This window comes from Onychostruthus taczanowskii, unplaced genomic scaffold (genome assembly GCF_017590055.1).
Source record: "Onychostruthus taczanowskii isolate IOZ18803 unplaced genomic scaffold, ASM1759005v1 scaffold72, whole genome shotgun sequence".
In the NCBI taxonomy this organism is placed as follows: domain Eukaryota; kingdom Metazoa; phylum Chordata; class Aves; order Passeriformes; family Passeridae; genus Onychostruthus; species Onychostruthus taczanowskii.
In genome coordinates, this window is record NW_024505008.1 from 3,249,883 (window position 1) to 3,262,127 (window position 12,245).

The 12,245-nt window shown below is 47.3% G+C and overlaps 1 protein-coding gene across 1 annotated transcript; it reads right to left on the minus strand.

The window, feature by feature from the left end:
- Window positions 1-708: 708 nt before the first annotated feature.
- NR2F1 (nuclear receptor subfamily 2 group F member 1) lies at window positions 709-10,239 on the minus strand. Its single transcript, XM_041422202.1, has 3 exons — window positions 9,478-10,239; window positions 5,988-6,515; window positions 709-989 (listed from the first exon to the last, which is right to left on the minus strand). The coding sequence occupies exons 1-3, from the start codon at window positions 9,926-9,928 to the stop codon at window positions 709-711; spliced, it is 1,260 nt and encodes a 419-aa protein (XP_041278136.1). The 5' UTR covers window positions 9,929-10,239.
- Window positions 10,240-12,245: the final 2,006 nt, after the last annotated feature.

Here is a 12,245-nt window from a genome sequence, read left to right on the forward strand (position 1 = left end):
GATACATAGACACAGGACAATTCTTTTATAATTATTTGGAAAATGTTATTTCCCCCTAATTCTCCTTTTTTTTTTCTTTATGCGCATATGATGTTTTAACTTTTACCAAAATTGAAAATAAAGACTAATATATTACAAAAGGAGCAACAATGTTCATGGTAAGTGTTTGCGCATGGAAATTTTGTTGTCGTTTGCTTGGTTTTGGGCGTTTTTGTTTTTATTCTACACAAGGTTCAGTTCAGTTTCAATGCTTTTTTGTTTTGTTGGTTTACTGTACAGCATATATCAACAACAGTCCACAATAAATCCTGGAAGATCCAGTATCCCCTTCAGGTTTGATTAATATCCCCTCAATACTCATTTTTTTTTGTCTCTTTTATTAATATTATTTATTTCTTTTTTTCCTCCTCTCCGAAAGAAAACAGAAACAAAAACAAAACAACCAACCAACAAAAAAAAAAAAAAAAAAAAAAAAAAAAAACCCCCCAAAACAGAAAAAAAAAAAAAAAAAAAAAGGCGAAACATCACAACCTCCATGGACGACAGGTCCGTCCTTCTCCCCTCCACGGCCACATCTCTGCTCCCACTCGCCCTTTCTTTTGTTCAGTGTCCACCTCCCGGGCCCCCCCGCACCCCGACTGCCCCTCGGTGCGAGCGTTCCCCTCTCCGCCGCTTCGCCGCCTCTCTGCCGGGGGTGCGGGATGGGCTCTAGGAGCACTGGATGGACATGTAAGGCCAGTTGAAGCTGCTCCCCGACAGTAGCATATCCCTGATGAGGGTTTCGATGGGGGTTTTACCTACCAAGCGGACGAAGAAGAGCTGCTCGATGACAGAGGAGGAGACGGTGCGCAGGGAGGGCAGCCGCAGCAGCAGCTTCCCGAAGCGGCTCGGCTGGTTGGGATACTGGCTCCGCACGTACTCCTCTAGCGCGCACTGTGATTTCTCCTGGAGGCTCTCGATGTGCGCAGCATCCGATAGGCCGCAGGCGTCTGCCCACCGCACCGCACCCGCGGAAGCAGCCGCAGAACGGCGGCAGGCGGGAGGAGAGTGGAGGAAGGAGGTGGAGGAGGAGGAGGTGGAGGAGGAAGCGGGGGGGGGGAGATGGTTAGTGGCTGGGAACCACACAGGGAAATTCCGCGGGGATGGTGGGCAGCTCAAAGGCACACCCAGCATCCCATCCCATCTCATCCCGTCTCATCCCATCCCATCCCAACCCTTTCCATCCTATCCCATCCCATCCCATTCCATTCCATCCCATCCCATCCCTTCCCATCCCATCCCATCCCATCCCTCCCGATGCCACCCCATCCTAGCCCATCCCGTGCACCACTGCCAAATAAATAACACAACCTCACTCTGCCTCGCCGCCACCATGGGTATTTTCACCCAGGATGTGATGGGGTGGCAGCACCCCGCTCGTCCCAATCACACACACAAACACACAAACCCCCACAGTTCCTTTTCACATCCCCCCCACCGACACTCCGCGCTGCCGAGCGTGGTTTCTGCTCCACGGAGCCCATCACCGGGATGCTGGAAAACTGGACCAGCCCCCTTAAATAACGCCGAGAGGAAGAAAAATAAGGTATTGGGGAAAATAATAATAATAATGATAATAATAAATAACAACAATAATAATAATCAGCAGAGTTGCACACAAGCAGAGTGAGACACAAGGAGTTTGTTTACATGGCTGCACATCACAGAGAGGCAGCGACTGGGTCCTGCAGCGACTGGCAGGGAGCCGGCTGGGGGATGCCGTGGGGCAGAGGAGTCTCCTCTGCTCCTGCTTCACTGCCAGTGATCGCAAATTTGCGACATCTTTGTGGGCTGTATGAGAAATCCGGTAGCAAAGGGCTAGGTTAGTCCCAGCTTGTGCTCAGCAGGCATCTGTAGCTCTCAGACACAAAGCTGGGGAGAGCTGCAGCAGCTAAGCCTTGCCTAAATGAAACCAGAGAGACTCCTTCCTTATAGGTCCTTCTGACATCCAAACTGTCAGAAACACACACTTTGCACCTTGCAGAACTACATGACCTGGGCAAATGTGCACTAATCCGAGAGCAGAAGCCCTTTACACCCATGCATTGTATCTATACATGTTATTCTGTTAATACAGATACTAGTGGAGAGGTATGGATGCATCTGCGCATTTGCACACACACAGAGACACAAGCACATATCCTACCCCACACATAACCCAAACCAGAGGACAGTTGTGCACCAGCTGCTTGTGGAAGGACTTGCTCAGGAAACTACAGTCATGGAAAAGTGGTGGGTATGCCCAGATGGTTGAAACCATCCACATTGTTTCAAAGATTCAGAATAGATATTAAAAACACCAAACTAAAACAATAACCAAAAAACTTAACAAAACAAAAAAAAAAAAACAAAAAAAAAAAAAAAAAAAAAAAACAAAAGCAACCAACAAACCAAAAAAACCTCCAGCCATCAAGATCAGAGCGAGGCAGTCAGCTAGCAGTGCAGACTAACAGATGAAAGCCAGATTTTCCTAATATATAGATCCATATATGAATTAGTTAATAGCCCCCAAAAAGACATTATAAAAATGTGAATGTACAGTTGTGACCCTGGAAAGACACAACAAATCAACAAATTTTCCAAAGCTTAAAATAAAAGAAAATCTGTGGCACAGGCATTTTTGAAGCTTAAGTCTTCCCTTACCAAGAACTGACTTTACAAAGATTTTTGAACACCTTCATCTACAATACTGTAGCCTCAAGCAAAATACAAATAAAACAAGCCACAATTTAGGAACTTCTGAGAAGGAGAACCTTTGACCTGAGCTGTGGACTTGGCATCCCTCAGACACACAATTATCTCAGCCAGGTTGCTCTGCTAATCCATACTCTACCTTTAATGCAATGATATTTTGCAACATCTAAAGCACCAGGTTGCAACATATATATCTATCAAAAGCTGGGGCCTGTCCTTGTTTGCAATACATATCAAAAACCACAGACCTGTTCATATGTTGATTGCCACAAATCAGATTCCATATTTACATATATCTTGCTATTTTACATGCATTATCTGCCCATTATGCATTAGATCCTATTCAGCTTCCAAACAATGCAATATGAAAGGGTCTTAGTGACACCCTGGCAGATCTTTTTTCCTTATGCCCCATATGTCATACCCTTAAGGTTAGTAAAATATTTATCAGACATTTACAATAAGTGCACCTATAAGTGCAGGTCACTGGACAATGTGGATGGGGAATTTGCTCTCTAAAAGGGCATCAGCCTGATGTGTGTGGGTGCTTGAAAAATTGCCACGGGTTTTGCCTTAGACCTCGAAAAACTCAGAATTTTCTCATGCCAATAGTATCTGTTTGGCTTAAATTATTTTAAATGGCCTGGCATATGCCTTCATTTGGGTTTTATTTCACAGCATAAAGTGGGGGTTGCTAGGTTCAACTCTCCCTTCAGAACGAGATTAAAAATAATAATAATTATGGGATGCACAACTCGATTAGATTATGCAGCCCAGAGAGGTGCAATCCATGGGAGAAATAATGCAACCCATGTTTACTGAAGGTAAATTATTATTCCATCTCAGAAAGTGGGCTAATGTGAAAATCCTGTGTGTGCTTTGCTTTTTTATATGGCAGTGTGTCAATAAGGGAAAGCTCTATATTTCTTCTTGCAGTCTATGGAAAAGAAATTATGTAAATAAATAACCATTACTGTTCAACACACTCCAGCCTCCCCTTTGTAGTGGCGGCAATGTATTTCATGTTACATGTTCAAAAGAGTTTAGTGTTCAGAAAATATAGACATAATCAGCTGGCACCTAACTGGAAATCAAAAGTTCTTACTGCGCTGCAAATAGATTTATTTGATTTATGTTATCTGTCTCTGTCTGTTCCCGGAAACATTTATTTATGACAATGAAAAGGTAGATGCAGGAATTAATAATGCTAAAGTTTGGCAGCGGGGAGAAAGAGATGAGGGCAAGGAGGAGGGTATGCAAGAGAAGGTTAAAGGAGGAAAGAAAGGAGCTGGTTTTGGGTTACTACACAGCTTTTGGATGGTGTCCAGAATTTTACAGAATAAATACATACTCTCTGGAGCCCAAATGTAGAAACCACAACAGGAAAAATCCATGCCAGTTTTAGATACTTAGTCCTTAGTGAAGGACTTTGGACTATATGCCTAAAAATGTCTTTTCTGTCACTTAAACTTTGTTTAAAAGTTGCATGACTTTGAGAAAGGCTTCTCATTATTTCCCCTCTGAATATGCAATGAAAACAAGTTTAGTGAAAAGTGGAAATGTGCAGATGGGGTAAGGAGTAGTAGATTACTCCTGACAGCAGTATTTCCATTTCCTGAGATGCCCTGTGTGATCCTGCTCTGAAACAATATTATTGTTTCCTTCATTCAGTCTCCACTCCACTGTGGGAAGGGGCTTCTCCCCTCACAAATGTTATTACATTTGGTTTTATTATATGTAAATGAAGAGCTCCTCTAAAGCCACTTACCCTTTTTTCAGACAAGGTCAATTGTTTCAGAAGTAAAGGGGGAAGATTGGGTGGAATGGGAGAGAAGAAAAAGAAGAAAAAAATAAAATATTGCCTCAGCCATGTCCCTATCAGGGGCAACTTCCTTCACAGGGCCTTTGACATGTGGAAGGGCTGAGGCACAGGCCAGACATTTTCCCAGCTCTGCTTGGGAAGAATCTCTTCAAGTTGGGTCTGGGGGAAAAAAAAAATTGTTCTCCTTGACTATCTGTTTGTATTGATGAGCTCCCTGAAATGAATGGGAAAGGAAAGTCTGGGAGTCTGCAGGCAGGCTGTGGAGTTAAATCACCCTGATAAATGCAGGCAGGTCTCTTTGTCACTCTTGAAAAACATGTTTCCATCAAGAAGACTTATTATGATAAAATACATTAAAATGTCGAGTTGGCTATTCAGTAAATCTTCCATTTGTTTTAAGATTTGCACATTATCCTTTGCAAAGAAATATTCTCTCCAATGCTGCGAGACTGCATTTGCACTGGAAGTAAAAGGGGGCAGTCATAGTACATGTCTCTGACCACCCTGCATACAAATTAGATACTCCTGTCTAAATAAATTATCTGATGTTCAAATCGATATTAATACTACATTTGCTACATTACAATATAGTGCAAATTTAGGAGACATTTTAATACAATGTAAATACTATCTTTCGTGCTTGAAAGGCAGCAAATATTGATGGATTATAAACTGCTCAGTGTTAAACAAGGCCTTTGAACGATTTGTCATCTTTGTTCAGGAATGCTTTTAATTTTGCCTTGGCCTGGTTTTAAGGCACATTTATCACAACTGTTTAGTTGTTGCTAATCGGGAATAGAGGGGAGAGGCTCATACAAGAGAGGAACTAGGGGATGGGGAGAGGGGATATAAAAATGAAAAAGAAAAAAAAAAAAAGAAAAACAAGTAGGAGAGGTGGCAATTAGTCACATCGTGATGATAATTAGAATAATTATAAAACTACACTGCCCAGACTCTTATCTTGCCTTGTTTCCATTTCCTGTATTTCCTTCATATAGTTCCCCTTTGATGTTTATAAATTCTCCCTTGCAGGTTACAATAATAGTATACGTATTATATTCTTATAGGCTATGACCAGAGCACTTCAAAGGCAATGCTAATGCAACTTTCCTGCTAGTTAATTCAAACCATCTATCACAGGGAAAAATTGTTAACATGCATGTTTCCACCGCCTACACTTAATTTGATTTTGGTTTTCAGTATTATTTTTTTGGAGGGGCTGTGTATTAAAGAGCCAGTATCACTGACAATGAGGATGATCCCCGGACTGGAGTGTATCCCCATCAGGTGCTGTGCTTCCTTGACCTCCAGTCCCTTTCCTTTAAAAATAATTCTATTTAAATTTTTTTTCCTTATTTTCCTGCATGTGGTTTGGGGTTTTTTTCCTTTTCTTTTTCCCCAGACATCTCACATCCCCAACCCGTCCCCTCACCTGAGGTGAAGAGGACGATGGCTTTCAGGCAGCTGTATTCAGCCGAATCGACGTGCAGCGCCTTCAGCTTCTCCACCTGTTCCTGGAAGATGCGGATGTGGTCCATGAAGGCGACAACACGGTCTGCCGACATGGGGGAGGCGTGGAGGCCGGCGGCGGCCAGGAGCGGGGCCACATGAAGGGGCATGGAGCACTGGGCAGCATTGAGGACGAAGAGCTCGCTCCAGGTGAGCCGCAGCAAGGCCACCTGGTCGGTGATCTGCAGGTCAGGGAAGAAGGGAATATTGCGGGCCCACTCGACGGCGCTGAAGAGCAGACGGGCGGCCAGCTCGCAGATGTTCTCGATGCCCATGATGTTGTTGGGCTGCATGCACTGGCTGCCGTAGCGGGAGGTGGGGTAGGGCTCGGCCCGCAGCAGGAGGGAGATGTATCCCGAGAGATAGCAGTGCCCGTTCAGAGGGTCGCCGTTGGTCAGCGCGTACTGGCCGGGGTTGGGTTGGGTGGGCGGCATTCTTCCTCGCTGAACCGCTGACAAAAAGAAGGAGAGAAGGAGAGGAAATGTGCATCCAGGAGGCTCGCAGGCATCGCCCCGGCGGCGCTGCCAACCAGCCGGAGACAATGCCGGGCTTCTTCCCCTCCCCGCCACCGCCTCGCCCCCGGCACACGCACAGGCACGGACAGACAGAGGCATGCGGAGTCGGGCAGCTGCTGCCGACCTGCACTGAGCCCCCCGCCCGGCCCCTGCAGCGGCCCCGGCCCCGACCCCTGCTCAGGCAGCCTCAGCCCAGCGGCAGCCAAGCGCGTTCCACTCCCCCCACCCCCGACCACAATGCAGACAGGCTTCACAAAATAAACAGATTAAAAAGAAAGGAAAAAAAAAAAAAAAAAGCAAGGCAAACAAAAGGTGGTGAGAAAGTAGAGTTAAAAATCACAGCCAACTGTAAAAAATACAGCCAAGTTCTGTTGTGAATCCCAGCCTATTGCCCTGATACTACTGAAATTTACAAGTAAACTGATGCATAGCTTTTTAGAATAAAATATTAAATAAAATAATTCATAAAACCAAATGCGTACGTATTCTTCAAAAATACCTCGTCGTTACCCTTCAAGCTGGAACAGGTCGCAGCGTTCCAGCTCCCCACTGCTAACTTTATTACACAGAACCAGCTTTCCATCGAGTCCCCCCCCTCCCCCGCCCAGCAAAGTTTTTCCTGCTAAAAGGAATAGAAAGGTTAAATATTATCAAGGGAAAGGGGGAAATAAAATAAAAATGTCCGAACTTACAATAGCCAAACATTCGTGGAAAAAAAAGGGGACGGTGTAATTAATATCTTTGGTGAGCTGTTGCCACTGCAAAAGCCTGCAGTCAGCGTTGCACAGTGAATGCACAAGCTTGCAACTGCAAAAACACTGGATTCATTAACCATCTCCACACAGAGCGTAAGCATGCCTCTAGTCCCGAAAGCTGACCAAAGTTGGGGTTTTTTTGTTGCTTTTTTTTTTTTTTTTTTTTTTTTTTTTTTTTTTTTTTTTCTTTAAGTGTTATGCATGTGTTTTACTCCATCAGTGCCAGGGTTTGCAGCCGCTTGCCATGTAAACAAATGTAACTTCAGGGGAAGATACGGCTACTCAGGCTTGTACCCTGCACACACAGACGCCCCTCACAACCGCACACGCTTGCTGGCACACACCCGCACATGCAATCACTCATGTTTCCGGCATGCCACATTTTTCTCAACTTTCTTTTATCTTCCTCAACGAGTCCTCCTTCCACCCGGGCCAGACCTCTGTCCTGCTGCCCTCCAGCCTAGTTCTCCCTCTTCAATCTACTTGCAAACTTGGCAAATATTTTCATTTAACTGCATGCACAATTCTCACTTTTTTGTTTATTTTTTCTCCTCCTTCCTTTTTAGAAAAAATTTGCTTGCCTATACTCTCCCAGGTGCCTACCAACAGCCCCTGCAGCTACCAATGAAGCCATCATATTTGTGAGCTCTTTCAGATCTGAAGCAGCCTAATTCAATTCCTTTTCTTGTGGCATATAAAATACAGTTTTAAAATGCCTGCAGAACCAACTATTTCGCTGATGTGACGTCTTTAGAACACCTTTAACGACAGTCACAGTAAACTTTAAACCGAGAGAACATGTTTCAAGGAGAAAAGAGGGCAGGAAATCCCCCTACACGAGAATGAGTCTGAACGCAAGGAAAACCACAGACAACTTTTGGAAAGGAGGAGAGAAAAAAAAGCAGAGCAGTTGGAATTAGTGGGGACCCTGTGCCAGATGCAGGCTGCGGATGCTGCTAAAATGAGAAGAACCGGTAAAGAGGTTATAAATCGACATTAATATGAAGTCTTTAAGGAGAGGGTGGAGTTTGATGAAGAAATAAAATGAGCAGGGCATTAAATAAAAAAAAAAAAAAAAGAAAAAAGAAAAGAAGAAAGAAATGACAGAAGTACAGAAACACGGTTCAGTCACAAACTTTCCTTTGAACGCATGGAATGAAAACAAGGCCAAATCTCTCACAGAAGCACACTCCGGGGCACCGGGAAACACAAGGAAGAGAAGACAGAGTAGCACATTTCCTCCCCTTTTATTTTTTTTTCCCCCTTTTCTCCCTTCCATCTTTTTCACACCCTTTCCTCTTTCTCTAATTACTCGTCTTTCATCTTTCTTTCGGGAAAAATGAGCCTGAGAGATGGATCTACCGAGAGCTATTGCAGGTTTAGAAAGAAATGATGGGGTGGAAAGGGGGTGGGGAGGGGGTGAGGGGGAAGGAAGCTGAATGGAGTCGCATCTCGTACGGAGAAAGATGTATCTCCCCCCACCCTCCGGTCTCATGCCAACAATAGACAAAACCACATCTAAAACACGCACACGCACACACGCGCGCGCAGGGGGAAGTGGGGATAGAGGCTACATGATAAATATTTAGCAAGCGATTGTAATAATGGTAGTAGTAGTAATAATAATAATAATAATAAATTCTCTGCACAATTATCAGGAAAGGGGAGAGTGTGGCAGTGCCGGAGAAGGGGGTGGGGAGAAGCGGGAGGGAGGGCAGGAGGCACAAACCGAAAAGCAAAAGAAAACACCACCAACCACCATCGACAATAACAACAGAACCTGGTGCAAAGCTGCCAGATGGGGTGCAGGCAGAGGAAGAGATTGACATGTGCATGGAAATATATAGAGAGTCCTGGCTGGATTGCTACGCAGAGCCGTAAATATATATATATATATATATAAATATATAAATATATATATATGTGTGTGTATTTATTTTTACATATTTATATTTATGTGTGTGTGTGTGTGTTTGCACGCCGCACGTATATGCGCGCGTGTGTGTATATATATGTATATGCATATAGGTGCGAGTGTGTGCGCGTACGGACAGGCAGACACAGACAGACAGCCCTCGCACACGCACGCCTGCACAGCCAAGGGGACAGGGGAGCGATAGCATAGTAGGGAAGAAATATTCACCTTCCCGCCTCATGCCCACTTTGAGGCACTTCTTGAGGCGGCAGTACTGGCACTGGTTGCGATGGTGCTGGTCGATGGGACAGTTCCTGTTGGCGCGGCATGTGTAAGTTAAGTTCCTGCGGACGCTCCTCTTGAAGAAACTTTTGCAGCCCTCGCAGGTGAACTGGCCGTAGTGCTTGCCGCTGGACTTGTCTCCGCACACCACACATTCGATGTGCTGCTGGCTCTGCCCCGAGCCCTGCTGGCCCGCTCCCTTGTCTCCGGCCGCTCCCGGCGTGGAGGGGGGTCCCGGCTGGCTGGGGGTCTGCGGGGTGTGTGGGGTGGCCGAGCTCCCCTGCTGCTGGGGCTGCTGCTCCCGGGCCGGCTGCGTCGCGGCGGGGTTGGGGCCGCTCGGAGTGCCCCCGGCCACGTCTTCCTGCGGATCTCGCCAGCTGCTAACTACCATTGCCATATCTCGGGCCCAAAAAAGTGCTGGGGAGCGGCGCGTCTCGCTGCGGGCTGCCGGGGAGTGAGGCGGGGGGCGGGGGGGTGGCGGCCGCCCGGGCGCCGGGGGCGAGCGGAGTGCGAGGGGACCCTTGCTGCCGCCTGCCTCCGCCTCGGCTGCCGCCGCCGCTGCCCTGCTGCCGCCGCCGCTGCTGCCGGCTGGAGCCGCTCCTGCCGTTTTCTTTATTTTATTTATTTTTCGTCGCCGCGAGCCCCCCTCCTCTCGCTCGCGCTCTTGCTAATTTTTTTTTTTTTTTCAGAGAGGGGGAGGGGGCGACGGAGGATTTTCTCCCTCTCTCTTCCCCCCCCCTTCCCTTTCCTTTTCCTCCCTTCCTTTTCCTTTCCTTTCCTTCCCTGCCCTTTCCAGCACTCCCCCCTCTTTAAAATACCCCCGTCTGACCGCTTCTCCCCTCTTCTCCCGCTCTCCCCGGCTCTCACTGCCTCTCGTCGCCCGCCCCCCACCCCCACTTCAAGTTGCAAAATCAGAAAAGGCAAACAAGGCTGTCGGGAGAGGCATTCAGGAGAGTAACACGCCGGACACGCACACGCAGGCAGACACGCGCGCAAACGCCCGGCACACGGCTCCCCACTCGCGCACACGCACACACGCACGGGCACAGGCACACGCGGTCCGGGCGCTACGAGCGCGGAGGATGTGCAGGCATAGAGGAAGCCGCTGCGCCGCCGAGGAGGAGGAGGAGGAAAAGGAGGAGGAGGTGGAGGAGGAGGAGGGGAAGGAAGAGGAGGAGGAGGAGGTCGCCGCTCGCCGCCGCCGGGGCTCGGCCGCCGCCGCTCCCGCGGAGGCTGCTGTCGCCACCGCTGTCGCCGCCGCCGGTGCCGGTGTGGGCTCTCGGGGAGGCGGGAGGTCGAGAGACGAGCCGCTCGCCGGCGATCAGAGTATGGAGGTGTCCGGGGGCCAGGTCCAGGGCAGGGCGCCGTCAGCCATTCAGGGCGGTGGAGCCGGGGAGCGCGGCGGAGGCGGGCGGGGAGCTGAGGCAGTTTGATCTCCTGTCGCGGCGGCGGGGAAGGAGGAGGAGGAGGTTGCCGGTCGCTGCTCTTTCTCTCCCGAGCTGCTCTCTCTCGCTCTCTGTCTCTCTCGCTAGCTCGCGCTCTCTCTCGCCTTTTTTTTTTTTTTTTTTTTTTTTTTTTTTTTTTTAAATCGCAGAAAAAAATCGGATGTGACTAAATTCGCAGAGGAGACGAATTCACGGCGAAGTGTAAAAATAGAGAACGGGAATAATAATGACACTTGCAGGAAAAAGAGAGATCCAAAGTAGGTCGGTAAATAAATCCTCTTCTTCTCCTCTTTCTTGCCTTTTCGGTGTTCTTCTGTGAGAGCGCACGATACTAGTTGCGAGGAAAAAAAAAAAAAAGGAAGAAAATCGGTGGAAATCGCCCCAAAAAGATGCTGGGTTTTTTTGTTTTTTTAGTTGACTAAAAAAAGTATTTCATGTAAAAACTCATCGCCCAGAAAAGAAGCCCTCCCCCAAAATAAAAAAAAAATAGGCAAGAATTGTCAAAATAATAACCGTATTAAGATGCGAACGCGTTCTCTCTCTCTCCGGACTTTCCCCCTCCCCCCTGTTTTCTCTCTCTCTCCTTTCCCCCTTTTTCCTTTCTTTTTTTCCGAGTTTGGTTTTTTTTTTTTTTTTTTTTTTCCAGTTTAGGCTCTCTCCTCTTCTCCTGCAGGAATGAAGCGAAAGACACAAGGAGGAAGGGTGGAAAAAAGAAGAAAAGGAAGGAGAAGAGGGAGATGAAGGGGGGGCACACAACTAATAGAATATGCAAGAAAGGGAAGGGGGGGAGAGAGGGAGAGAGGGGGAGAGAGGGAGAGAGAGGGAGAGAGAGAGACCCAAAAAATGAATGCGTTTAAACGGGAAGCCTAGCAAAGCAATGTTTCCGAAAGGGGGATCTGCGCGAATGTCTGTATATAGTGAACTTTGACACTACTATTGAAACTGACACGTTTCTATGGAGATCGCTGCCTTATATGGAGCTCGTGTCAAGGAGCCAAGAGAAGGGCTGCTGGCAACTGATAATCAAAGGCGACTGACTGGTCAGAGCCCTGAACTGGGGGGGGAGAAAATGGGAGGTTAAGGTTAGCCAAGCCTCCTTCACTCCATTGGTTACCCCCCCAACTCCCCCCCCCCCCCCCCCCCCCCCCTCTTTNTTCCCTCCCTCCTTCCTTCCTTCCTTCCTTCCTTCCTTCCTTCCTTCCTTCCTTCTTTCTTCCTTTCCCTTTATTTTTTAAAATGTAAATTAAAAAAAAATCTCCACTACCTACT